The sequence below is a fragment of the Giraffa tippelskirchi genome, chromosome 4 (assembly GCF_054371585.1).
Source record: "Giraffa tippelskirchi isolate mGirTip1 chromosome 4, T2T-mGirTip1v1.2.pri, whole genome shotgun sequence".
Classification (NCBI taxonomy): domain Eukaryota; kingdom Metazoa; phylum Chordata; class Mammalia; order Artiodactyla; family Giraffidae; genus Giraffa; species Giraffa tippelskirchi.
In genome coordinates this window covers 204,429,503-204,454,666 of record NC_137278.1, presented here as the reverse complement: position 1 = coordinate 204,454,666, position 25,164 = coordinate 204,429,503, and the positions used below count along the sequence as shown (strand labels likewise).

General features: G+C 45.1%; 1 protein-coding gene and 1 long non-coding RNA gene across 5 annotated transcripts; one reads left to right on the top strand and one right to left on the bottom strand.

Moving 5' to 3' along the window:
* Positions 1 to 1,286: 1,286 nt before the first annotated feature.
* Positions 1,287 to 16,797, bottom strand: ADSL (adenylosuccinate lyase). Of its 4 annotated transcripts, none has more exons than XM_081587581.1 (13): positions 16,568 to 16,797; positions 13,146 to 13,374; positions 11,455 to 11,499; positions 10,884 to 10,963; positions 7,902 to 8,073; positions 7,641 to 7,687; positions 6,744 to 6,834; positions 6,316 to 6,385; positions 6,024 to 6,171; positions 4,613 to 4,703; positions 3,911 to 4,000; positions 3,330 to 3,506; positions 1,287 to 1,456 (listed from the first exon to the last, which is right to left on the bottom strand). In XM_081587581.1, the coding sequence occupies exons 2-13, from the start codon at positions 13,308 to 13,310 to the stop codon at positions 1,370 to 1,372; spliced, it is 1,263 nt and encodes a 420-aa protein (XP_081443707.1). In that variant the 5' UTR covers positions 13,311 to 13,374; positions 16,568 to 16,797; the 3' UTR covers positions 1,287 to 1,369. The 4 variants fall into 4 exon arrangements, with proteins under 4 accessions (XP_081443707.1, XP_081443703.1, XP_081443705.1 ...); XM_081587577.1 differs by having other exon boundaries at positions 13,146 to 13,349; positions 16,601 to 16,797; XM_081587579.1 differs by lacking the exon at positions 3,330 to 3,506 and having other exon boundaries at positions 13,146 to 13,349; positions 16,601 to 16,797.
* Positions 16,798 to 16,865: 68 nt separating this feature from the next.
* LOC145544659 (uncharacterized) lies at positions 16,866 to 19,535 on the top strand. Its single transcript, XR_014081503.1, has 2 exons — positions 16,866 to 17,016; positions 18,683 to 19,535. It is a non-coding gene; the product is annotated as an uncharacterized LOC145544659 (long non-coding RNA).
* Positions 19,536 to 25,164: the final 5,629 nt, after the last annotated feature.

Here is a 25,164-nt window from a genome sequence, read left to right as displayed (position 1 = left end):
CCTATTGTGACCTGGCCTCATGAGGAAATTGTTATTGATGACTGGAAAACTTGGGACATGTATCAGGGAAAATTACAGAAACTAAGCCAATTGCCTTTTCCCCTCAGAATCTAAGCATAAACGGAAAAGAAATATATAAATTGTATTGTAAATAGTTTCTAGGTAAACTGCAAAAGACTTCCCCCTGCCAGAAATAGTCTTGTGGTATGTGGGTAGATGGTAAACAAGCCACCGCTGACAATGGCTGTACTATGAAAAACTTTGCCCTTAGCCACCGCTATAGTACTTATTCACTGAAGCAAGATGCTGTATTTGCTGTAGTAGTAGGCTGTACAAAATAAGTAGATGGAATAATATGATTTATAGGCTATGTTTTAGTAAAATAAAAATAGGTTTCGGGGTAAACATGTAACCAAAATGTGACAATAGACTAGGAAAAAACTTTTAATAGAGACTAAAGCAATAAAGATTATGGTCCTTGGGCCATCAAAAACTGTCTCCTTTCTTTTCCTCTCGCTGATGCCGTTCATCCCTTGGGGACCCCTGGACCACCTGGAGCAGGACTCCGGCAGTCCTAGTTTTGTGTCCTCTGCAAACCTGAGAAATAAGCTTTCTTCCTTTTCATCTCTGGTGGAAAAATATGCAGAATGAGGCAAGGCCCAGGACAGAAGCCTGTGATGTAACAATAGTGCTTTCCTTCCAGTGGGGTGATCATCCACTCTCTCCCCTCTGGCAGCAGCTGGTTCAGTCAGCTGTCAGGATCAGAGACTGTCACATGCCTTGATGAGATCAATACATCCAGTTAGCACCTCCTTGACAGACAAGCCCTATCCAAAGAGCAAATGAAGCTGGGCACAACTTCAGCTGAGTCAGCGTGAAGATCACATCAGTTTCTTTGACAATTTATCGCAGATCTAAATTTCATTACTTATCCTCATCAAATACAACTGAAATGTAGGTATGTGGCCATAATGAATCACTGAATCCAGATTATTTTGCAAGGCCCAGATAAAACTCACTTTCAGAAGAGAGGACCAAGAATTTGTTCACTATCTTGCAATCAAGTGAACATGTAAAAAGGATTAGACTAGCTGGAAAATGTGCCTTGAAAGAGTCGAGTGCAAACTATGAGCTACATTTATTATGCAAACTTGTGTTGCTGTGAAAAACAGAGTCCAACTACAATGCAATTTATTTTTGCATTGCAAACGTGAGAAATGTGAAAGCACCAGGGAAAGAAAAACAGTGCTGTATTAATTTATGGTAACAGTTCTTGAGATAAAATATGGCACTAGAGTAATAGTTTTTATTACTCGGCAATAAAACTTAACAGAGCCAACAATGGTTTTTGTTTAATTCTCTTCCAACTCTACAGACATAATTCTGCCTTCACCTTCATTACACTTTCATATGGTTTTAACAGGGGACACACCTCCTCTTCTAAGAATCTCTGTACCTGTCAAAGAGGAAAGCAAATGCAAGAGAGAAGAAAACTTAAAATTTGAGAAATTTGAGAATTCTTTTTTCAATGTCACTTCATAACACAGAGACTTACTTGGACAAACTTTTATGCCACCACTGAGCTTCTATTTTTCTCAACTCCCTGCAGAAATCTCTCCCTAAACACAGGCAGCTCGCCCCACCAGGCTGCTTTCCACCCTGCCCCCCACCCAAACCAGCCAGCTGTATCCTTTCAGTTGGTCTCACCATCCTCCACCCATTACCAAAGCTAAAATCATCATGCTTCTTCCTTCCTCCCCCTTCAATCAGCTTCCAAGTGACTGACTTCCTTAACAGCCCTCGGATCGGTGCCCTGTGTGCATCTATCTACCCCAGCCTTGGCTCAAAGCCCTCGTCACCAACTGCTCACCTGTTGCAGCAGCCTCCTTATTGGTCTTCTGACCTCCAGTTTAAGTCCTTCAAATCCAGTACATCAGAGTGTCTCAAATATAAATGATAGGTTCCCATCTGTCTTCTACATTAATCCTAGCTACTTTGGGGGCACCTGACAATCTGGCAACTCTCTCCCACATTGGACATCCATGCATCTGTCATCTCTTCTCATCCTGGTGTTCCCTACAAGTAACTCCTACTTGTCCTTAAGATTCAGCTCAGATACCATGTCTTCTGAGAAGTCTTTTCCAACTTCTACTACCCTAGGGTTGTCTCTTGTGATCCTAAAAAAGGTGTGCTTCCCTTAATTCTTGCATGTACTTGGTATCACACTGACCTATTTACAAGCCTTTACCATTAAGTTTTGAGTTCCCTGAAGATAAGGATTATCTATTCATCTTTAAAGCACCAGAATTAAACACAGCACCCAAACACAATCTGAGCACCCAGTCTGCACTCAATAAATGTTTTTGAATTAACTCTTGTAATCTTCAAAGGGGCATGAGGAAAAGTGACAAATGTTTACTGAATACTTACTATGCACCAAGCTAGGCCTTTCAGTCCACACTCTGAGATATGTATCTCTATCCCATCGGCCAGTAAAAGCAGGAAGTCAAGACTGAACCTGGAGCTGCTACTGTGCTGTGCTTAGTTGCTCAGTCATGTCCAACTCTTTGCGACCTGATGGACTGGAGCCTGCCAGGCTCCTCTGTCCATGGGGATTCTCCAGGCAAGAATATTGGAGTGGGTTGCTATGCCCTCCTCCAGGGGATCTTCCCAACCCAGGGATGGAATCCAGGTCTCCCGCATTGCAGGTGCATTCTTTACCCTCTGAGCCACCAGGGAGACCCAAGAATACTGGAGTGGGTAACCTATCCCTTCTCCAGGGGAACTTCTTGACCCAGGAATCCAACCAGGGTCTCCTGCATTGCAGGCGAATTCTTTACCAACTGAGTTACCCAGAAGCCCAAACCCGGAGCTACCTCACAGTAAATCCCAATCTTTGTCCATTACAGCACAGGCTCCAGACCAAAGCAGAATTCAAAGAAATCCTCAGGGAGAAATGAACTTACGGCATTCTCAAAATAACCAAATTTTTAAGTTTTAGATTCCCTTGTGGCTAAGCTGGTAAGGAATCTGCCTGCAATGTGGGAGACCTGGGCTCGATTCCTGGGTTGGGAAGATCCCCTGGAGAAGGGAAAAGCTACCCTCTCCAGTATTCTGGCCTGGAGAATTCCATGGACTGTATAGTCCATGGCGTCACAAAGAGTCGGACATGACTGAGCGACTTTCACTTTAAGTTTTAGAAAGCAACCTGCCCTGAATTTTAACTAGCCACATTCTCATCATACCTCCTATGAAGCAGAAACATAGATAGTACTCCAGGCTCTGCAGCGGGAAGGACTGCAGCCCCACGGAAATGTTCTGATGCTTACCTGCTGGGATGCACGGCCGGTGAAAGAAGAAGGATCCAGTAAATGGTCCAACTGGGAGTGGATTGGACTGAAGTAGGCATCAGCCTGGATGCGCTCAATGAGGTCATTGTCACCCCCTTCCTGCTTGACCACGGCAGCTGCCTGCTGCGAGAGCACTCTGATTTTCTCATGGCAATCCTGGGAAGACAGGAGGCGCTGGTGGCTCACTAATAACAGGCATTTGAACATCCACGCTGTCTATGGCTGGTGCTACAAAGCCCTCCTCTAAAGCTTCATGAACCATCTGCTCTTATGTCCTGCCCACTCCCTGGCATTTTCCATGGAAACTAAGACCTAATTTCTTCACTGAAAGCAGATCTTTTCTACAAGTGATTAAGCAAGTCACTTTTTACTTAACTGATTTCACCACCATCACCCTCCAAAGATAAGCCTGTTCTATGGCAGTCTGTTGTCACTGTTCTGCATCAACACCATGACTGAATGGAAGGACAGAAACACCTTCGTCCACCCTTCTTCAGGGAGAAGAGCAGGACCAAAGGTGCAGTACTTTCAATTTATGCAGGAGCACAGGGGCTACACACCTGGCGGTTACCCCCGGCTTTCACCATGGCCATAATGATGTTCTCTGTGGCCATGAAAGGCAGCTCCTGCCGAATGCGCCGCTCAATTACCTGGAAGAGTGAAGCACCAAGAAGGATGCCTCAGGTTACAAAGTCACACGCACAGTAAGACGTAAACTATCACCAAAAACATGCACAGTGGGGACATGATCGTCCATCTCCACGAAGAAAGAGGGTAGAAGAATCTGTCTACTGTATTTTTTAAGTCTTCCCATCCTCCAGAGTATTATTTTGATTTTAAAAAAGGATACTGACTTTAGCAAACTTTTAAAAGTTGCTTCATCAGAAAAATTCCTCAAACCTCAAGTTTGCTCCAGTTCGGGCCATGACTTTAGGAGCTGAGTACAGGATGGAAACAAACCCATCCACCTCAGGTACCTACAAATGGGCCAGTGGAACAGTCTACCCCGCCAGCCACAGCAGAGCTGATGACTCAGGCTGGCAGACAGTTTTCAGCCAATTCAAAGTACTGCTTCTTCCCCGGTCTATAAACCAGTCTACGAATTCCACAGACTTGTTCCCAAGAGCTCATGTCACTATGTGGAGAGTGACCTCTGACTGGGAAGCGCTCCTCCAACACACTCACTCCAAAGCACAAGGTCCCACTCCTTGCCTCCCTGCCACAGTCTGACCCCTCCTGTGCTTTTCAGTGAGGCCTCTTACTTTGGGGTATACCACCAATCCTTCAGAAATGTTCTGCAACGTATTCAATACAGTATCTGCAGTGAGAAACGCCTCCGCCAAACAGATTCGTCTAGAAAACAAACAGCCAATTCAGTTATCGCTTAAAACAAATAACAATTTCCGTGAAACACAGGGTGTGTCCCAAGGAGCTGCCCTACTGACGTCTCATGCCAGACGTACCACTTGGACAATTCCCTTCAACAGCCTCAATATCCTAATGACCCTTGAATCTATCACCTCTTGCCTAGACCACCTGCCCAGGTGCCAGGCCCTACACCTATTTGGGGAGTTCCACTCGGCTCATCGGTAGGTTCCTCAAGCCCAGGACTGAATGCAGACGCTTCTCCACTGCCTCCTGCTCAGCTCCTCACCCGACTCGTCCTCTCCTGTAGCTCCTGCCTCAGGAAATGGCACCAGCACCCCATCACCATCTAAACCCCCACTCCAGCCAACCACCCACGCCAGTCCCCGTGACATCGATCTTATATCCATATCCTTTCCAGTCACACTGCGGCCATGCCAGCGTGGACTTGGGTTTTTAAAGCAGCCTCCTAACTTGTTCTGACCAGCATCAGAACTTATAACTGTCTTACAACTGACTCTCCAAACTATTGCAGGGTGTTTTAGTGGGCAAAGCTAACTAGGTCACAGTTTGCTAAAATACAGTCAATGGCTGACTTCCAAATGAGTTCACGCTTTATTTCCATAAACCCTGGATTATGAACACAATCCAGAGAGTTGGCTTTAACTACTGATCATTTCCTCTCAAGAAATTCCAGCAGAATACAAGCAAATGAAAGTGAATCTGCTTTCAAATCTGCTTTCAATGGTACCTTATTAGTAACTACTCATTACTCCTGACCCATCTCGGACCTAATCAAGAGGTCACTGTGCCAAGATACCACAGCTGACACCACCTGCCTTCAGAACATCTACCCTCTTTTTAGGGCCTAGAAGGCCCTTTGTAAACTGGCTACTCTCCACGAGCATTCCCACCTCATTTCTTGCCACAGACTTCATTCTCCAGGGCTACCTGACTGCTAGTAACTAATTCTCCAAACTATTCTTTCTCTTGCCTCTGTGCTTTACACATGCTTCCAATTTTGTCTCACATGTTAAAAAACGCCTAGATTTCTTTAGTCTACAGCACTGCCTCCTTGTGAAGCTTCCCTCGACTCCTCCACAATCCCCCGCCTTTGCCCCCACAAGGATACCCTGTCCATATTCTGATTCTAACACGTATCACATTGTACCATGTTCCTGCCTCCCTGTTAAGACTCTAGGCCCCTACGGACAAGGAGGAAATACAGGGATGCTCTGTAGTCCTGTTGCTCCCAGGCCCCTTGGTGCCCTCCCACAACTTGCTGTGTGTGATGGCCCGTCTACTGACCGGTTCGCACTGTCATCGAGTGTGCGTTCAAACCACTGCACGGATGCTGTCTGCAGGGGGTCCATGACAAGGGTCATCAGGTGCCGGGCCAGGCTGCAGCACCGCTCTGAGCGCATAGGGTTCCGCTTATATGGCATTGCACTTGAGCCTGCCCATGTAAAGGACAAGAAGCAAAGGCAGGAAGACCTCAGAGCACAGTGCGAGGCCAAGCAGGCTGCTGGCTGAACCGCTCACATGCGCCCACAAACCCCCCACACCTTGAAGTGTTCCCAGGTCTCCACACGACACTCACCGATCTGCTGTTTTTCAAAGGGCTCCTCCATCTCCTTGAGGTTTGCCAGGAGTCGTATGTCGGTACAAATCTGAGGGAAGCAGGGGCACAAGCGTCACCCACATTCTCAGTACTTGCGGAGCCCAGGCAGGGACTAGACTGATGGAGGAGGCGAGCTCTTTGGGTGCTGCCGCCGAGCTGACCATCAGCACGGGAATGTTATGGTGAAACACCGCTTACGATATCACGGGCAGACCATGGCAAGATGAACTTAAGGAGAATGCTGGAACCAATCCTTCTTTTTCATACACCTTCACTTAAGAGGCTCCCCTGACAGACCCAGATTACTAACAGTGCTATCTGACATCTCTTGAGAGCATGATGAAGTCTGAGTCTGAGGCTGGGGGGTCAGTCTGTAGTGCCAACTACCCACTGCTGCCTCCACTTACCTTGTGCACTGATGCCCCCAAGCTAGCCAGCACAGAGAGCACCTCAATATCTACTTTTCGTGTATAGGTCTGCCCTGTGATGATGAAAGCCCTAGAAATAAATAGAAAAGAGCTTTAAGTGAAAATATTTCAAAATGTAACCGTGTCAGACAAGTGAGCCAATGCAGACCCTAAGCAAAGGCTTGGTCTCGCTGGGGTATGAAGTTGCACTGAGTCCAAGACTGCACTGATTAGTGGCTCCAGGAAGAAACTGCACTTCCCCACCCTGCTTTTTACTAAACCCAGGCAGCTGCTCTGGCCCAAGGAGGAAACACAGTCCAGCAAGCCTCTGTCCTGCTGCAGCCCAGTGAAGTACCTGATACAAGGAGTCATGGTGGGGGGTGGGGGGTGAGGGACGACTTCCCTTGTGGTCCACTGGCTAAGACTCTGTGCTCCCAATCCAGGGGGACCAGGTTCGATCCCTGGTCAGGGAACCAGATCCCACATACCACCATTAAGAGTTCACATGACTCAAGTAAGACCCATTGCAGCCAAATAAATAAAGAAATAAATATTTTACATAAAAACAACAACAAAAAAAAGGAACCATAGGGAAGCCTGGTGGCCCTCGAAGCAAACAGCCAGACTGAGACCAACCTGTCAGGGGCCCTCAGTGAAAACAAAACCAAAACAACACAGGTAAGGCTATTCTCCTGAACTCAGAACTAAACAGCTCCCTTTTTTCTTAAAAATTATAAGGAATATAATAGAATCCAGGAAACAAAACCACACCAGAGATGGAAGGAAATGAGTGGAAAGGCACAGAAAAGAAAAAAAAAACCCAGCTAAGGCCAAATCTGGAGGGATATCGCCTTTCATTACCTAACAGGGAGGCCGACACTTTCCCCACTCACCTACCTCTTGAATCCTGCCTTTTCTGTCACCATCTTGTCAAGCTGTTCTACCTTGGGAAGAAAAGACATCCCCATAGAAATCCAGGCATGTCTAGTATGAGAACATCTTGACACGTCATCCTGCCCAGGTTTATGCCTTCAGTACCCTTCCAGTCGAGACTGCACCCACCCCAAGATCCATCGCTCCCACCATCCTGAGGGTCAGCTTTGTTTCTGGTGCCCCCATGGCTGGGTCTGCCCCGTCCAGGTCACTCTCTAAGCACACCTTTTGGTCATCTCCCTCGAAGAGCTGCAGGAAGCTGGCCTGGGTGCCAGTGGTACCCTTCACGCCTCGGAAGCGCAGCTCATCCCGGACATGCTTCAGGTTCTGGAGATCCATGCACAGATCCTGAATCCAGAGACAGCAACGTTTCCCAACTGTGGTCAGCTGAGCAGGCCTGAACACAAGCCAGAGAGAACACACAGAAGTCAAACCAATGACTTGTTTCATAAAACCTTCATTGCTTCTTCTAACAATCATTGTTACCCCTGGGAAGGGAAAGAATTAAAATGAAGACAAAACAAGAGCTAAAAAGCTTAAGCAAATGCTAGTTAAGCAGATTCAATGTCATTTATAAATATTCAAAGGTTATAAAACTAAAGGGCCACTAGCATAGTTCTTGCTTCATCATCAAGAGGCACTATAAGGGCAGAGACAATGTCTGCTTTGTTTGTCCCCAGATCTTGGCAAGAAATACACACATAACAAACACTTGCCAAGCATCTAATGTGTTCCTGGTATTGGAAATACAACAAAGAACAAAACAGACCAAGTCCCTGTCCAGTGGAGCTCATACAGTAGTCTAAAAAAGTAAACAAACAAGATAACTGCTCATTTTTAAAATGCTATCAAAAAGTAAAACAAGGACGAGGACACTGGAGACTGTGACTCTAGACCGGCAGGAAAGAAAGGACTTTGGAAAGAGTCAAGACCCGATGAAGGCTGAGCTGAGCCACAGAGAATAACCTGGAAACACCCACAATCAATCAGAGGACTCTAACTGAACAGCTAATGGCTTTGTCTTCAGTCTAAATCAATACCAGTCAACTGCAGGTCTGTTTATAACATAAAACGTGATTATGAATAAACTATAATAAAGCCAGAGTTCTAATAGATAACCTAGCCTTCTCTCCTATTAGGCGAATGATACTGACAGCTGGTGACATGAAGGCACCCCACTAAGAATGTCCAAAGCAGACACATAATTCCAAATTAATCTTAAGGTAGTTTTCCTTAAATAGATTATTGGTATAATAAAGAAAAGAAATTTGCATGTACCTATTCATAGCAGCCTTACACATAATAGCAACAGAGTGGAAACAACCCAAATGTCCAGCAACTGGTGAATAGATAAAAGGTCCATACATACCCATACAATGGTATGTTATTTGGCTGTAAAAGACATAAAGTAATGACACATGCTACAACATGGATGAACACTGCAAATGCTTTGTTAAGTGAAAAGAAGCCAGTCACAAGGAGATGAGTACTACATCATTCTACTTGATTGAAGTATTCAAGAGACAAATCCACAGACAGAAAACAGATTTGTGGTTGCCAGGAAATAGGGAATGGGGAGATGGGAGGGACTGCTAAAGGGTACAGGTCTTTTCAGGGGGGTTGATGGAAATATTCTGAAATTACACACTGGTAATGACTGCATAAACTCTGTAAATATACAAAAAATGGGTGAGTTTTATGGTACATCAGTTGTATCTCAATAAAGCTGTTTCTTTTTAATTGCAGGGACTGATCCATTCTGAGGTGAGATCTATGCATCAATACCATTTCCTGAGTTCCTAACGCCTGCTAACTGTGGCAGCAGACACCTCTCATTCCACCATCCCCAGAGGAGTACTGGAATGGCTGTATTCCCTGAACCCTCTCCAGCAGATGCTGAAGAGGGGCTGCAACACAGGTGATGCCAGGTGTGGAGGGAGCCAGCACAGAGGGCAACCTTTGTCATGGCTCGGCCACACACTGAGCAACAACCCCCTCACATGAACAGATCCTTCTGGTTTCTGCAACCAATAATGTAGGCCCTAATTTTAAGGAAGGTTAAATTAAACTCAATAGGCTTTCCTAAGTTACAGGAGATGATATCCTTGTTGCCATAGCAATACCTACCTCATCAAAACATAAGGCAGATGCCAATACACCACGACTCAAATATCATCACTTGAAACCTACCACTATCAATCCAAAAATATCATTGGCTTTAAAAAAGGGTTTTACTTGGTAATCATAAAAATGCTTGCACATTAAAAAAAAAAACAAAAAACCAGAGTAATCAGTATGTACAGAAGAAGGTGAACCTTCTTCTAATCTTTGTACAATTTATATGCTGTCTTTTCCCCACATTGACCTACGTGCATTCCCATGTCTTATTAATCTAACAAGTGTCATTTTCCTGGCTGTGTATTATTCTAACCTATGTATTTACTACAGTCTTATTTAATTATTCTCTTATTCTTGGACATTTATAGATTGTTTCCAACGCTACCATCATAAATAATATTATAACAATGATCTTTGTACATACAGCTTTTTCCATAATTTGGATTACTTGCATTAAATACTCAAGAATGGAATCACTGAATCAAGAACACTTTCTTGAGAGGAAGAGTGGAAACAGATCTAAGAAGGGAGCAATCAAGAGTGCCCCCTTCCTGGGGCACAAGGCTGGGAGAGCCCCTCTCCTTCCCACTCACACCACAGGAAGGTACCCACCTGAACTCTGGTCCTTCCTAGTTACCCCAACTAGCTGTCTGTTATCCTGACCTGGAGAACCATCTGGGCTGATTCTACCAACCAGCACTGATTGCTGGAGTGGGAAAGGAAGAATCAGGCCCTGTGACCTAAATAGGATCTGCTTTCCAACCTCCTCTTTACCACTAAAAGATCTCCCTGTAGGCAAAGGGAATACCAGAAGTGTTACAGTATTAATAGCAACAACAAAAAGAGAATACTTTCTGTATATGTATCTGTATACACGGTTTCCAACAAAACGAACCATTAGATTTACTCTCTCAGCAGTACAGCTTTTAAGGTAGGTGTAAAGTTCATTCCTCATAGGCATCCCAAGTGCTTATGTTTTGAGTTTTTTTAAACTCAAGGTTACCATGGAGAAGGGAGAACTGAAGGAATAAATGGAAGCTGGATGCCCATAAATAAGCCCAATTCCCAAGAGGTAACCCTCTCACTTACTGGAAATGTGTGAAACCTAAGGTGGGGAGATCGGCTCGTTCCTTGGCAAAGTCGGCAAGCCGAGAGATCACCCTGGCAAGCTGCAAGGAAGACGGTGTGGGAGAAAGAGAGTGAATTCAGGCTGAGCACTGCATAAACAGGAACTAAACTTGGAGACAAAGGCATCTACAATTACACTTCCAGCTCACAGAAGGCAGAGGCCACATTTTTTTCATCTTTGTATCTTAAAGTACCAAACAACATTCAAAAACACAAACTATTTCTGCACAGTTTTAACACCACTGGCATACTCATAAAGAGAAACAGACAAAATCATAATCTGACCCACACATTTCAGCAATATGCTGCTGGTTACACTTCCCTCACTTAAAAGGCTATGCTTTAAAAGCGCTAACTCATACAGTGTTTTAACTCAAGAAGAGACAATTAGTTCTAGAGATCAGATCTAGGATCATTCATCTGAGTACACAGTAACTTATTTAGATCTATACTGTGCTGATTTATTCAAGGTGGTGCCCATCTCCTGTCACAGGGAATCTAAGGACTGGCAGGAAATTTGTCAAATTCTTACCTTTGGCAAAAGCAGGTCAAATGCATTTCTGAGAATAATCAGGTCCTGCAAGGGAAAACGCAGTGGTCTTACATTAATCAGCTTTGCCCAAATGTTATGACCTAACACTTTATGGCCATCACATCTGGGTCTCTTAGCTAGCTGCCTATCTCACTTTCAGCAATACACTGTGCAAGTCAGAAGCTGCTAACAGAACTCTTTTGATTACTGTCTTAAAAGCCCACCAACTGAAAGAGCAGTACTGCTGGGATCTATAAGCACAAAGCCTTTATACTTATAAAGCCCTATTTATGAGGTATCTAACTCAACTGGAAAATGACAAGGGGAAGCCCTGTCATGAATATGACAAAGATGTCCAGGTCAACAGGGTTTCTATCTTCCCGGACAATAGCATTTGAGTTTCTGCGAAGAATCTACAGGGCACATTCCATTAGTCTCTGCTCCCTTTTTTTTCATGTCTGTCACTGCTAACAACAAAAAAGGCATGAACTAGAAGATCTAGGTTTAGGAAATTTAAAGCTGTTCTTGGGGGAGTGAGATGATATAAGCGTTGCAAGCAACTCCAACACACACTTGAGACAGTAACTGTTGAGCCCAACTACACGCTGGGTACTTTTAAAAAGGATACTCCAAGTTAGAGGACTGCTCTTCTCCCATTATCTGACTCACTAATTATAGACAGATGCCTTTAATTATGTACCACTTTAGACAAAAAAAAGTTATTTGGGGGCAACTTAAAAACTACTGACTTCTTTCTGAACTGGAAGTGTATCTGGATTCTAACTTCTAGTCCCATGGGTGCACTGTGACTAGGGCAGAGCTTTGGAGTCGTTCTACCCAAGTCTGTATCCTTTCCAGGTTGGGCAAGTTCTTCAACCTCTTGAAGTTTCCTCATCTGTGGAGGTGGGGATTATAAAGCCAGAGCCAAAGACTATATATTCTGAATCCATCTACATGAAATTTCGAGAAAAGACACAACTATAGACACAAAAAGCAGGTCTCAGTGGTTGTTTGGGATTGGAAGCAGGAGTGGGGATTGATGGCAAACAAGTAAGAGAGAACATCTTGAGATGAGAAGTGTGTTCTAAAACTAGAGTGTGGTGAGGTTGAATGTTTCATAAATTTACTAAAGCTCACTGAACTATCCATCTAAAATGGGTGAATTTATGGTATTAAATTATACCTTAATAAAGCTATTTAAAAATGGAGACAACAGCATCTATTATGCCTGTTGTGATGAAAAAATGAATCCCTATGAAGTGCTCACCTAGTAAACTCTCAGGAAAATGCTTGCTTATTACTTTTTCATCTGTGACTATGAGACACTTTTGCTAATTAAAGGATTTAAGAATTATAATGCAATTATTTCTTCTTTTCAGACGTCACAGTGAAGAGTTATAAAGGACTTTGGAAAGAAAATCCCTTTGGAAAACTACTTGGGCCACTAAAATGCTAAGCTCTCAGCTATGTCCAGCATACTGACGTATAGGCAGTATCTGTACGTATCATTTTATGGAGGTCATTAGGGGCTTACAGTTTAGACTGGAAGTATACCAAAAGCAGAAAATTCCTGAGCACTGAGATCCTAAGACCTATGGAGTCACTTCCTAAAATGGACAAAATCAATTAAAATGTATAAATGCATTATAAAGCCTGAGTCCTAATGGACAAAGAAGAGCATGGGCTCCTACTGTATTGTCTCCCACATAGCAGGAGGTGGCGCCAAGATGGATAATGCCAGCGGCTTTGGGGCAGCAGTGGGCAAACGTGTGCACGTGGGCCATCACATCATGTCGTAACTGCTTCTCCTCCTCAGCTGCCATCTTGAAGTCGATGTTGTCCAGGTTTGATTTCATCTCCTGGATTTGTTCATCTGTGATAGGTAAACCCAGTGTCTGCAGAACAGGCAAAATAAAATAACTTCTTGTGTCGCATTATTTGAACGGAAATGACACTAAAAAAGAAAACTGATTCATGTTAGTGTTTACGTCCTACTTTTCAATTCTTAAACTAAAATTTGGGGCAACTAAACTAAAAGGACATGGGGAGGAAGACACAAATTTCTTTTTTAAAATTTTGGCTGCACTGGGCCTTTGCTGTGGCATGTGGGCTCTTTTTGAGGGCACGGGCTCAGTAGTTGCAGTGCTCAAGCTTGGTTGCCCTGCTGCCTGTGGGATCTTACCTCCCTGACCAGGGATCGAACCTGCATCCCCTGCATTGGAAGGTGGATTCTTATCCACTGGACCACCAGAGAAGTCCCTAGGAAACTTTCTAAATGAATCGTGGCAAGTTATATTCTAAGTAAACACCAATATACACAATAACATAGTCCTGATTTCTGTTCCTTGTGCCCTGACATCTCTGCTCACTCCTTCACAGGTTCTGGTCTCTGGGCTCAAACGCCATCTCCTCAGAGAGGCTTTCCTGATGTCAACATGAAACACCCTTCTTCGGTGTCACTCGCTATCCCTTTAGCCTGGTTTCATTTAGAGCACTTACTGCCATATGACATTTTTACACATCTTTCAGCTTGTCTTTCCTCTCTAGAATGTATAGACTCCCTGAAAGGAGAGCTTTGTGGTATTTATTGCTTAGACTCTTTAGTGCTTGGCTCTTAAGTGCCCAGAGTGTGGAATCCCGGCCACAGTTTTATATCTGATCTAGATGGATTTAGTCAGAGAAACCAAAATTAGCAACACTGTTAGTAGCTCTGCTAACAAATTATGTGCAGTGAATTCAGTGCAACTTAAAGCAATTCCAAGAGATATTAATGAGAAAATAAACACATCAACATCTTACATTCATCCATCACTGAATAAAATCAGGCTGACAAAAAACAGCTGGCAGCCCACAAGCAGCTCGGAACCCTGGAGCCAAGTGCTAAATACGTACATTGGTGAATTTTACCCAAACCTCACTTCAAAGTCCCAAGGCCTGGTCCTGAGAAGGAGCTCACATCTTAAGACTTATCTAGTCAGATGTGCGGAGAAGGCAATGGCACCCCACTCCAGTACTCTTGCCTGGAAAATCCCATGGATGGAGGAGCCTGGTAGGCTACAGTCCATGGGGTCGCTAAGAGTTGGACAACTGAGCGACTTCACTTTCACTTTTCCCTTTCATGCACTGGAGAAGGAAACGGTAACCCACTCCAGTATTCTTGCCTGGAGAATCCCAGGGACGGCGGAGCCTGGTGGGCTGCCGTCTATGGGGTCGCACAGAGTCGGACACGACTGAAGCGACTTAGCAGCAGCAGCAGCAGCAGTCAGATGTGGCTATTTACATTTAAACTAGTAAAAATTCAATTCCTCCGTCACACTACATCTGGCCAAGCTGCCTTGGATCTTTGAGCGGAGACATCGTAGGGCTCCTCCCAAAACAGAACAGCAGAGGTCAGTGTGGTCAAACTGCTTCCTTCCCAAGCAACACATCAAAATCCAAGGCACTTGCCCTAATCTCCCATTCCTCAAGTTTTTTTTTAAACTACTAAATTATTTAAACTACTCAAACTACTAAATTATTACGTACTTCATGCTGTTCATTTTGATACCCTAGCTAATAGATACTACAGACTCAGGAGATACCAAAATTGGATGCATTTCAGGCAACGTCTTGACTAGGCAGAGGAAAAGGATACATACTGACTCTACATTTCAGTTCCAGCTTGAAGTTCTTACAAGCCATGTTGATTGGCACCAGCCTCATCTACACGGAGTACCAAGTAAAATAGAAAATAGAGTACATGCTAGTAGGTAACAAACCACAACACACTTCATGTCCTGATCTACTATTAGTGTTATCTGAGCTCTGTGTTTATGAAACCTGTGCCTTCATTTTATCCTCTGTAAAATAGGAATCGCATACTTATAAAGAATTGTTTTGAGAATTAGTGAATTAATTTTTAAGGTCCTCAAACTGCTGAGTACCCATAACAGGCACTGTAGAAATGTCTGCTAGCGTTTTAAAAAAATTTTTACTGGAGTATAGTTGATTTAAAAGAATGTGTTAGTTTCAGGTGAAAAGCAAAGTGGATCAGTTATCATATATTCATCCACTCTTTTTTAGATTCTTTTCCTATATAAGCCACTACAGAGTATTGTGTCTGCTAGTGTCATGTACTACTTTATTTCTTGAGCAAGGTGATAGGAAGGGGGTAAAATCTAGGAATAAAGTTTCCTGTTCGGGGACCCTATACCTTGGTCCTAGGTAGGTACTCAGATTGTTTCTGAGGTTACTAAATGTCATTTCGGAGAGGACTACCATCTTGCTTGTTGTGGCATTTTCCTCGGAAACTTTATAGCTCTCTGGATCACTCTCAGCTTCCTTCAGCGCTTCTGTGAAGATCCTTCTGGGGCTATTTCTGAAACCGCTGGGCAGAATACCTCTACATGAAGCTCTCAGAACCCATAACTCGCATCTAATAACCCCCTACCCTGATTCTCTCTCCCCAGAGACAAAAACAGGCAGTCTAGTGAAGAGGAAACAATGGCCCAGGAAATGTGTATTTTGCAGCGACAGGTCTCTGGCCACACAGAGGCATTTGGAGGGCAAGGTGGCTAGGCGCTCAGTCAGGCTTTGCACGGTCACGGGTTCACACTCGGGTTCCTTTATTAACACGTGAGTGCTAACTCGCTTCAGTCGTTTCAGACTCTTGGCGACTGTAGCCCGCCAGGCTACTCAATCCATCCGATTCTCTAGGCAAGAATACTGGAGTGGGTTGTCATAATGGTTAGGAGCAAATATCTCACTGGCACATCATCGGGGCTTGGTCTTCTCTCCTATAACGTGGGAAACCGCCCCCTTGTTTGCAAAGTCTTTCTGGGTTAGCCAGGTAAAGACGTGTACAGAAGCGAGCACAACGGCACGGAAGGAGCACTCGGCGGCGCACTCCTACAGGAACCGCCAAGACTTATTCCCGGAAACGGTAACTGCACTTCTCGCCGCCTACCGTCCATCTCTAACCCTCCACCATTAAAACATGTGAGGTAACAGGTGGCGGCTGCTGGGCCTCCTGCCCTGGCCTTCCCGGGGCCGTTCCTCCGGAAAGGGAACACCCGGCCGAAAATAGCGGGGCAGCTGCCCGGGGAGGCTCAGCCCGCGCTGGAAGTCCCAGCACGTGCCGGGCCGGGCCCGCCTCCAGGTGCGTTACCTGCTCGGCCTCCGCCAGCCACAGCCAGAGCTGCCGCCAGGTCCGGAATTTGTACTTGTCGCTGAACAGGAAGCACATCTCCGGGCTGGCATAACGGGAGGCAAGCGGCGAGCGGTAGCTGTCGTGCCCGCAGGCATCCTCCCGCCCGCCACTGTCGCCCCCAGCGGCCATCCCAGACTCTGGACCCCGCCGGAGCTGACAGGGTCAGCGAGGGCGGAAACGGAAGTCTGAGGGCGGGACTTCCTCCACCTGGTTCCACCCCCGGGGTTTCCGGGAGACCCGAGCCCTCAATGCTGGTGGGTTTAGGCTCTTGGCTCCTGAGGGTTAAACGGTTTCCGTTCGTTTTACGAGAAACGTGATCAGTGCTTCACAAGTTACCTCAGCAGCTGTGCGTCTGTTTACTCATCCGAAAAAAGGTACATTAAGACCCTCCTTTAGGATTGCTCTGAGGACATCAAATCGATGTCCAAGGCATTTGGAAAGCACTTTTTTTTTTTGCCATTATTTTTGTCTCCTCCCCCTCCCCCACTCCTACCGCCTGGAGCGCCCGCAGCACGGTTCTGAGACAAGTACAAGAGAAGGAAATCGGCATTGAGTTCCCTGCCCTGGAACACTTCTTTCTCACTACATCTTACTCAAGGTCCAGGTCAGAAAATGTCACCTGATGAACCCACTCTTCCCTCTGGTTGGCCACTAATAATAAAACCACTAACGTTTATGGTGGTCTCACTGGTGGCTCAGACGGTAAAGAATCTGCTTGCGATGCAGGAGACCTGGGTTCGATCCCTCGGTGGGGAAGATCCCCTGAAGAAGGAAATGGCCACCCCACTCTAGTATTCTTGCCTGGAGAATTCCATGGACAGAGGGAGCCTGGTGGGCTACAGTCCATGGGGTCGCAAAGAGTCCGAGGGTACTGAGGGACTAACACTTCCCTTTCATTAGGTATCAGGCACTGTCCTGAGTGTGCTTTACACACATGATCTCATTAAATCCATGTGAGGGTCCTGAATTGTTCAGGTATTATTAAATAATACAATACACTACTCTCAGTGCAGAGTAAGTGCTCAATAAATGCCGGCCATTATTCTGATCCCCATTTTTCAGGTGACGAAGTGAAGGCATGGGGAGGTTGACCGTCTTGAGATAGCTCACGTATGGATACAAGGGCACGAGCTAGGAGTTAAGGGTAGGGGGACAGGCTCCAGGCTCCCAGTTCTTACCAGATTCAAATGTATTCTTTCCTTTGTGCTACAGTAGCAGCTACTATCGGAGAAGGCAATGGCAACCCACTCCAGTACTCTTGCCTGGAAAATCCCATGGACGGAGGAGCCTGGTAGGCTGCAGTCCATGGGGTCGTTAAGAGTCGGACACGACTGAGCGACTTCACTTTCACTTTTCCCTTTCATGCACTGGAGAAGGAAATGGCAACCCACTCCAATGTTCTTGCCTGGAGAATCCCAGGGATGGGGGAGCTGGTGGGCTGCCATCTATGGGGTCGCACAGAGTCGGACACGACTGAAGCGACTTAGCAGCAGCAGCAGCAGCAGCAGCGACTATATTGCTTTGAAATTACCCGTTTTTGAGTGTCTCACTGTAAGGGGACGTCCATTTTGAATTCTCAGCTTGTTGGTTGAGGTGAACCGCCCTGGCCCCTTTCCCAGTAACCGTAAGACTTAAGGGATATTAAAAGTTCTGATTAGATCTCAAGATTTGCAAGATCTCATCTTTGACAATAACTTCTTGTCACCTTTCCATTTCTGCTGTTTTTTTCATGATTTACTAAAAAAACGGAGTCCCTTCCCACCTCAGATTTCATATAGGTCTCTCTCGTAACTCTCACCAGAGTTCAGTGCTGTTGGCCTTTTCCATCGATGGCAAACTTGGTGCGGGTGGGGATCATGCCTGCCTTGGTCCCCGGTGTCTCTGGGAGGTGGATCCAGCACAGGACCTCAATAGCATAGGTGCTCAGTGAGTGTTTGCTGGGTAAATGAATGCTGTCCAGAGGCGCCTAGCCCAAGGGAAACAAGGCCCAGTTACCAAGATACAGGTTAGATCCTGACATCACCCTTCCTCTTCTCCCAGTCTCTCACGTTCCTTCAGTGTCTTCACCTGGGCTTCAGAATTGTCCGAGTGGACCGCAACACCAATCCTGGAATGCCTTGGCCAGCAGAGAAGCCCATCAGTTACCTGGACTTATCACCCACATCTTCTTCACCTACCTCCCCTCTGGAGCTGCAGAGGATTGGTTTTTGGGGGTGAGGGCAGTTCTGGAAAGATGAAGACCACTCCCTGCAACTCCCCACTCTTTGTGGAGTGCTCCAGGGCTGTCGCCGCTGGGCTGAGTTTACTACCCTCATCTTCCACGGTGCCTCCTGCCAACCTCACTGTCTCCTCGGTCGTCCAGCCTTGCCGGCTCTGCTTCACTCTGCTGTTGCCTCCTCCAATAAGAATTTCTGTTTCCAGCCTCTCTCTTCATTCAGGAAAGGATCTTGCTCTTTCAGTTATTTTATCTTGAATCTCTCCAGTTCTGCCTCCCTTTTTTTGTGTGTGTGTGAAATGCACAGATCTCTTCCACTACAGAATCTTCACTTGCTCTCTTAACGAAAATCTCTCTTACTGGCTCCCTCTTGACCCACTGTTCAAACTGCCCAGTTACTAGCTCCGTGACTTGGGTGATAATCTTTTGGCACTTGGGTCTTCTTACCTGTAAAATATGCTCATGATACCCAGGTACGGTGAGGAACAAAGGCAGGTGACAGAGATGCCGACTTCCTACCTGGCTCAGTGTCTGGAGCTCCTGTATTCAACACATTTATTGTCCTCCCTGCTTGACTCCTTAGTGCTGATGCAGCTTCTGCTCTCCCATATCCTCTCAACTACCTTCATTGATCATCAGTCTCTTCTCTAATAAATCAAAAGGCTTTTTGCCATAATATGTTTGCCTATTTGCATAGAAAATCACTAATAAAGTCGATGTGGGGGTGGGAGTAGACATGCATGAACAGGGTAGGCCCTGTAAGAACTGGGAACAAGCTTCCCAATGTACATCTTGAAATCATTTTGATTTCTGAGAAACAGTTTTCTATTTTCCTGTATTAAGTCATCCCCCATGGCTGATTGAAATATTTAACCTTTTTGACAACCCCTCCCTCCTGTTTTGAGAACTAAACTGTACTGATTCTCCTCTCTTTCTGACTGTTCTTTCTCTGATGATCCAACCTTCTCTCACTTCTGAAAAAGGAAGTGGTGGGAATTTCCTCAAGATTTCACCCACGTTTCCTCCCCTTGGAAACTGTTCACACATCTGCAAGTCTTACCTTCTGAGTCCACAGGTTTCTTCAGAGTTTTGGTTCTTAATCTTCAAAGGCCACCTAGACACTTGCAGCTGGTTGTCACTATATCTAAAGCAGCATCTCTAAAATCGGGAATTTTACATCTATCCTTTTGTTTTTATTTCAGGCTTTTAAAATTTCTTAAATTCCGTTACTCATGAGGATTGTTCATTTCAGTGGTGCCTAGCGTGTGCCAAGCATTGTACTAGGCTCTGGGATACAGTGGTCAGCTAAGAAGGCTTGAGTGGAGAGGACAAGAGTGGAAAGAGAGGGAGGGAGATACCTTTAGAGGAGTAGATGGAAGGCAAACATGGGAACCTTGTAGGAAACAAGGATATCTGGAATTTTCTTCTCAGCAATGGAAAACTACTAAAAGGTTTTAGGCTGGAGGATGACTTTATTAGATTTATGTGTTGAAAAATATCATCTCAGCTGTTATGTGTAGAATGGACTGGGGGCAGGGACCTGGAGTGAATGCCATGTGAGAAACAGGCTGAGCTAATGCAGTGGACTAGGTAAGACCTAGGGGTGTGGGTGATCTAGCTTGGGCACAGGAAGTAATTGGCAGAGGAAATGAAGGAAAGAAAGAGATGGGTTAGTTATGGGGAGTAAGGAAGGGAGTGGACTCAGTGATGCTCCTAGGTTTCTAGGTTTTATTGCTGAAAGGATAGCAGTGCCATTTATCCTGGGGTGGGAGAAGGGCCAAGCAGGCAGGGTGGACTTCTCTTTTGGGTTTACCAAGTTTGCAAAGCCATTAATATACCCAGGTGTTTCAAAATGATGAGTAGACAATTATATATACACAAGTCTGGACCCCAAAGATAAGGGTTGGAAATACAAATTTAGCAGTCTTCAGCACACAGATGGTAACTAAAGCCATCAGGGTTTTAGATGCTCAAGCTGGAGAACAACACAGCAAAGAACTCTGCCCCCTCCCCCCCTTTTTTTTGGTGCTTACATTCCAGTGAAGGAGATGCATAATAAGTCTAAACAAGATCATTTAGAAAGTGCTTAAGTTTTGTGAAGAAAACAGCATCAAGTAGCTTAGGGTAGGGATGGGGGTGACAGCTGATCACGTGAATAGAGAATGGAGAATACAGAGTTAAAAGTAGCCAAGGAGGCAGCCTGGATGGGAAGGGGAGAATGGGTACATGTGTATGTATGGCTAAGTCCCTTCGCTGTTCACCTGAAACTGTCACAACATTGTTAATCAGCTATATTCCAATATAAAACAAAAGGTTTTAAAAAATGGCTGAAAAAGAGAAAACGCCAAGGTAGGGACGAGGAAGGGAAAGGATCTCAAGCACTGGAGGAACAAACACTTGATGGGAGTACCTCTCTGTTTAGAGTTTGGAAGCAGGAATTTGTGGGAAATTCTTCCAACATCTCTCATCTTCTCCACGTATCAAGTGGACACAGGATGCTTGCTGGCAGTATCAGGGTCTCATTGCTGCTTGGCTACAGTAGGTTGGCAGGAGTCCTTATTTGCTCTGCAGTGCTTTTTTTCCCCCCAAGAGATGCTGCTTTTGGTTGCTGGTAGAAAACAGAAAATAGGGTTTTTCCAAAGTAGGAATATTAGCAACCATATTATTAAAATTATAGGCTATTATATTTAAACTGGTTTAGGAAGGATGTGGGAAAAGAAAAGGGTTGATGGACTTGAAGGAAGTAAGTAGGCCAGCATCCTGGAATGGCTGATGAGGCCAAACCAAGCCAAAGAGGAGCAGGGACCAGTTGGGAAGACAGGAGGTCAAGGTCAAAGATGCTGAAATTAGTGACTCATGAGGGGAGCAATTTGGGGGTAAGGGGCTTCCCAGGTGGCTCAGTGGTAAAGAATACACCTGCCAATGCACGAGACCTGGGTTCAGTCCCTGAGTCAGGAAGACCCCTTGAAAGGAATGGCAACCCACTCCAGTGTTCTTGCCTGGGAAATGCCATGGACAGAGAAGCCTGGGGGGCTACAGTCCATGGGTTCATAAAGAGTTGGACACAACTCACGGACTAAACAACAACATGGGGAGCGTGTGGCCAGACTGACTGGGGGAAGTGCAGAAAGCTGGCCAATAGGATGGACTTCCCAAGTGGATGCTAAAGTCACCTAAGGTGACAGCAGAGCCCAGAGCAACAAGGAGGGCTGAGTCAGAGGCTAAAGTCTTGACAGCCATCTTCAATTCCACAACCTGCCCCCACACTTAGCAATTTATGCATTTTAAAAATAACCAAAATTTAAATCGTTAGTGATAAAGGTCTTCATAGGTTTTGCAATGACCACCTCAATTCCACAAAAACAATACTTACTTGGCATAGGCAGGCCTACAAAGTGTTTCTGACATCTAGTTCCCCTCTCCTCCCCTCACATTTCCGGGTGTTTACATATTTTATGGTAAGAATTGAGTGATATATGACCTACCCCTTTGTACAGCAGACTTGCTTAAGACCACTTTTTCACAATTCCAGGTGTCTGGAAGCCAAGGCATTTTGGCGTGGTAATTTTGGAATCCAACCTTGGTTCCTAGTATGGTGACTGAGACCGGTTTCAATTAAACGATGAAGTCACATGGTCTCAGGGCAGTGCCCAGCTAATAGGAAGCAGTCAGTCAGGGCTACCTAGTTCGAGCTGATTTAATTCTGCTGAGTTGCCGTTTCCTCATGAAACAGGCTTTGCTATAGTACTATCTGTTTCACTCAACATTCTGAGGAGTCAGTCAGACACAGCACTACCTGGGAATGAGCAAGTATTCATTTCCTTCCATTCTTCCCCTTTGCTATTCTAGCGGTGTTGCGTGATCACAGGTCTAACAAGTCTCCCAGCAGCGAACAATAAATACGAGACTGTTCAGATAGGAACAAGCTGGCCTTTAGCATAAGGCTCTCCCATTCCTCAGTGGTGAGCACAGCAAGCAGGGTGAAGGCACAGGCAAAGTGGCTTCCTGTTCAGAGGTGGCACGCGGTTACCTTCCCAGGCTGTGGCAGAGAGCCCCGAGCACACACTGTCCTTCCTTCAGCTCCCCTCATGTGTCCTCCCTCCCAAATGCACATAGGGTGAAAACAAGGCGACAAAAAGGTAGCAGGAGAACCTGAATTTCTCTCAGGCTGTCTAAACCCAGCAGCGCAGCACGTGGCAAGGAGCCTGAGCCCACCACCAACTGGTCAACCTGAGAACCCCAGCAACACAAACCACAACAAGGTGAGACAGACCAAGTGGAGGCCCTTCAGATGCTGAATGTCAGGCAGCTTTTATGTGTGGACCAGGGTGACGGAGAGGAGTAGAAAAAAATATATTCAACAAATGAGCAGATTAAATGGGCAGAAGAAAACAGGAAACCACAATAAATGCTTAGCAGCCAAACACATTTATTAGTCTTTTTTCTTTTTTTTTTTTTCCAGGAACCCAAAAATATTTTGTAGTTATAATGTAAGCAACTGAGTTGCACATAATACAATCATATCTTTCCAAAATAAAATAAAATAAAAAACTAAACAAAAACAAAAATAAGCTGTTTAAAAGCCCAAAAAAAAAAACCCTTCAGAAAACTCTTATATATGCATTACATCATCTCTCAGTTTTAATGAAATGACGACGACTTAATTCCTTATTACTCAACCTGTCACAATCCAATAAAAGACCACCCTTTAGTTTTTTTTGTTTTTGACTTTTTTTTTTTGAAATCCAGCATGAGAAATACAGTACCTGCTATGGCAAAAAATACACATAAAATGCAACTTTTCAGCTTATTTGTACATTAGTAGAGTTTAACATTTTATTGTTTGTTTTTTAAGTGAACCAGTGATTTTAAGTACCACTATACTAAAAAAGTAAAATAAAATATAGAAAAGGGGGGCCCAGCCTGCCATGCAAGTGCACCTCTAAAGTGCCTAGTTTCTGTGTCCATGTAAAACCAGTCATATGAGGAGCAATTTCAACAGATGGGAGTCTGATTAAACCTCTATGTTTAAGGAAAAAAAAAAAAAAAGACAATGCCATATCCTCCCTTTTCTCCCCTCAAACTTCCTTAAATCCCATCATCCACTTTCTCTATCGCCCACCAGAAGAGAGAAAAGAAAGCCATCAAAATAATATTGTAAAAGCTATTTCAAGTATAAGAAAAAAACAAAACACTTCTAGGTAACTTGCAGAGAGCATCAAAATTGTGCAGCCATTTAGTCACGTTTACAGGTTTTGTTTCTGTGGACAGTGTTTCAGATGAGAGGGTTTTTGCTGTACCTTCCTGTTACCTGTTTGTGTGCAAAGTTGGAAAGCTGCCTTTTAAAGATCCAGCCTCTTTCTGATGCCCTTCTCTGCACCATCTGGGAAAGGGGGCAGGGAGAGAAGCGGGGCAGGAGGGGGGAAGGGCTGAGGGCAGCACCACCGGCTGGTGCTTCTCCCTCTCCCCTGCCCCCACCCTCAGGCCCTCACCGCTCTTGTTCACCATCAGTGACCTAACTCGCACTGCAGAGATTCCCGTTCTTCAGTTTCCTGATTTGGTAGGATGTATTTTACTATGTAAACATAGCCCCCTAGGATTATGGAACCCAAAAGCAGCATGTCTCTCTCCATCCACATGGAGAAAGATAAAATAGTCCAGAAACCTCTCCTCAGGTTGCTTCTCTTTGTCTGGTTTTAGTTACTCGACACAGGGAGGGGGTGGGGCGGGCACAGAGTGAGTCGTAAGCAAATGATGGAGACTTAGGAGTGGGCACAGTTGGGCTGTTGCATCTGTTTTTTTTTTTTTCCCTCCCAGAAAGGTTTTTTTTTGTTTTTTAAAACCTGTTAAAAATGTTCCTGCACCTAAAGTCATACTGAGGTTAAGGCCAAGGGTGCAGAATCTTGTGCACGTGTCTCTGTGAGCACATTCACGGTGCATGCACCATTTTTGATGTCTTCTGTGAGATCACTGGACACACTTTGGTCACTGGTGTGTGTGCAAAGGGTGGTGGGGGATGTGTCCCAGGATAGAAGTGCAGAGATCAGCAGAGCCCTTTGGGAGCGCCCCCTAGGGACATAAGGGCAGGAAAACCTCAGGAAGGACCACAGGAAGAACGGATAGAAAAGGGGCCATCACACAAAGAAATAAAATCCGCAAGTTGACAGCGCCCAAATCAGAAGGTGGGTGGTGAATATGTGTGCATTTATTACCAAGTTTCTTCCCCTCAAAGGAAGTCGTCACTAGACAAAGATCAGGGAGCCCAACCTACAACGGGCTTCTTGACAGATACAGGGTTTAAGATGGG

What these genes read in the sequence shown, in the direction of transcription:
- ADSL (XM_081587577.1), bottom strand. Translation starts at nt 16,771, where the DNA reads ATGGCCGCTGGGGGCGACAGTGGCGGGCGGGAGGATGCCTGCGGGCAC. An exon ending in GAAAAGGCAGGATTCAAGAG is followed by an intron (nt 6,835 to 7,640) that starts GTAGGTGAGTGG and finishes ATTTATTTCTAG; the next exon opens with GGCTTTCATCATCACAGGGC. An exon ending in CTTTGAAAAACAGCAGATCG is followed by an intron (nt 6,172 to 6,315) that starts GTGAGTGTCGTG and finishes TTACATGGGCAG; the next exon opens with GCTCAAGTGCAATGCCATAT.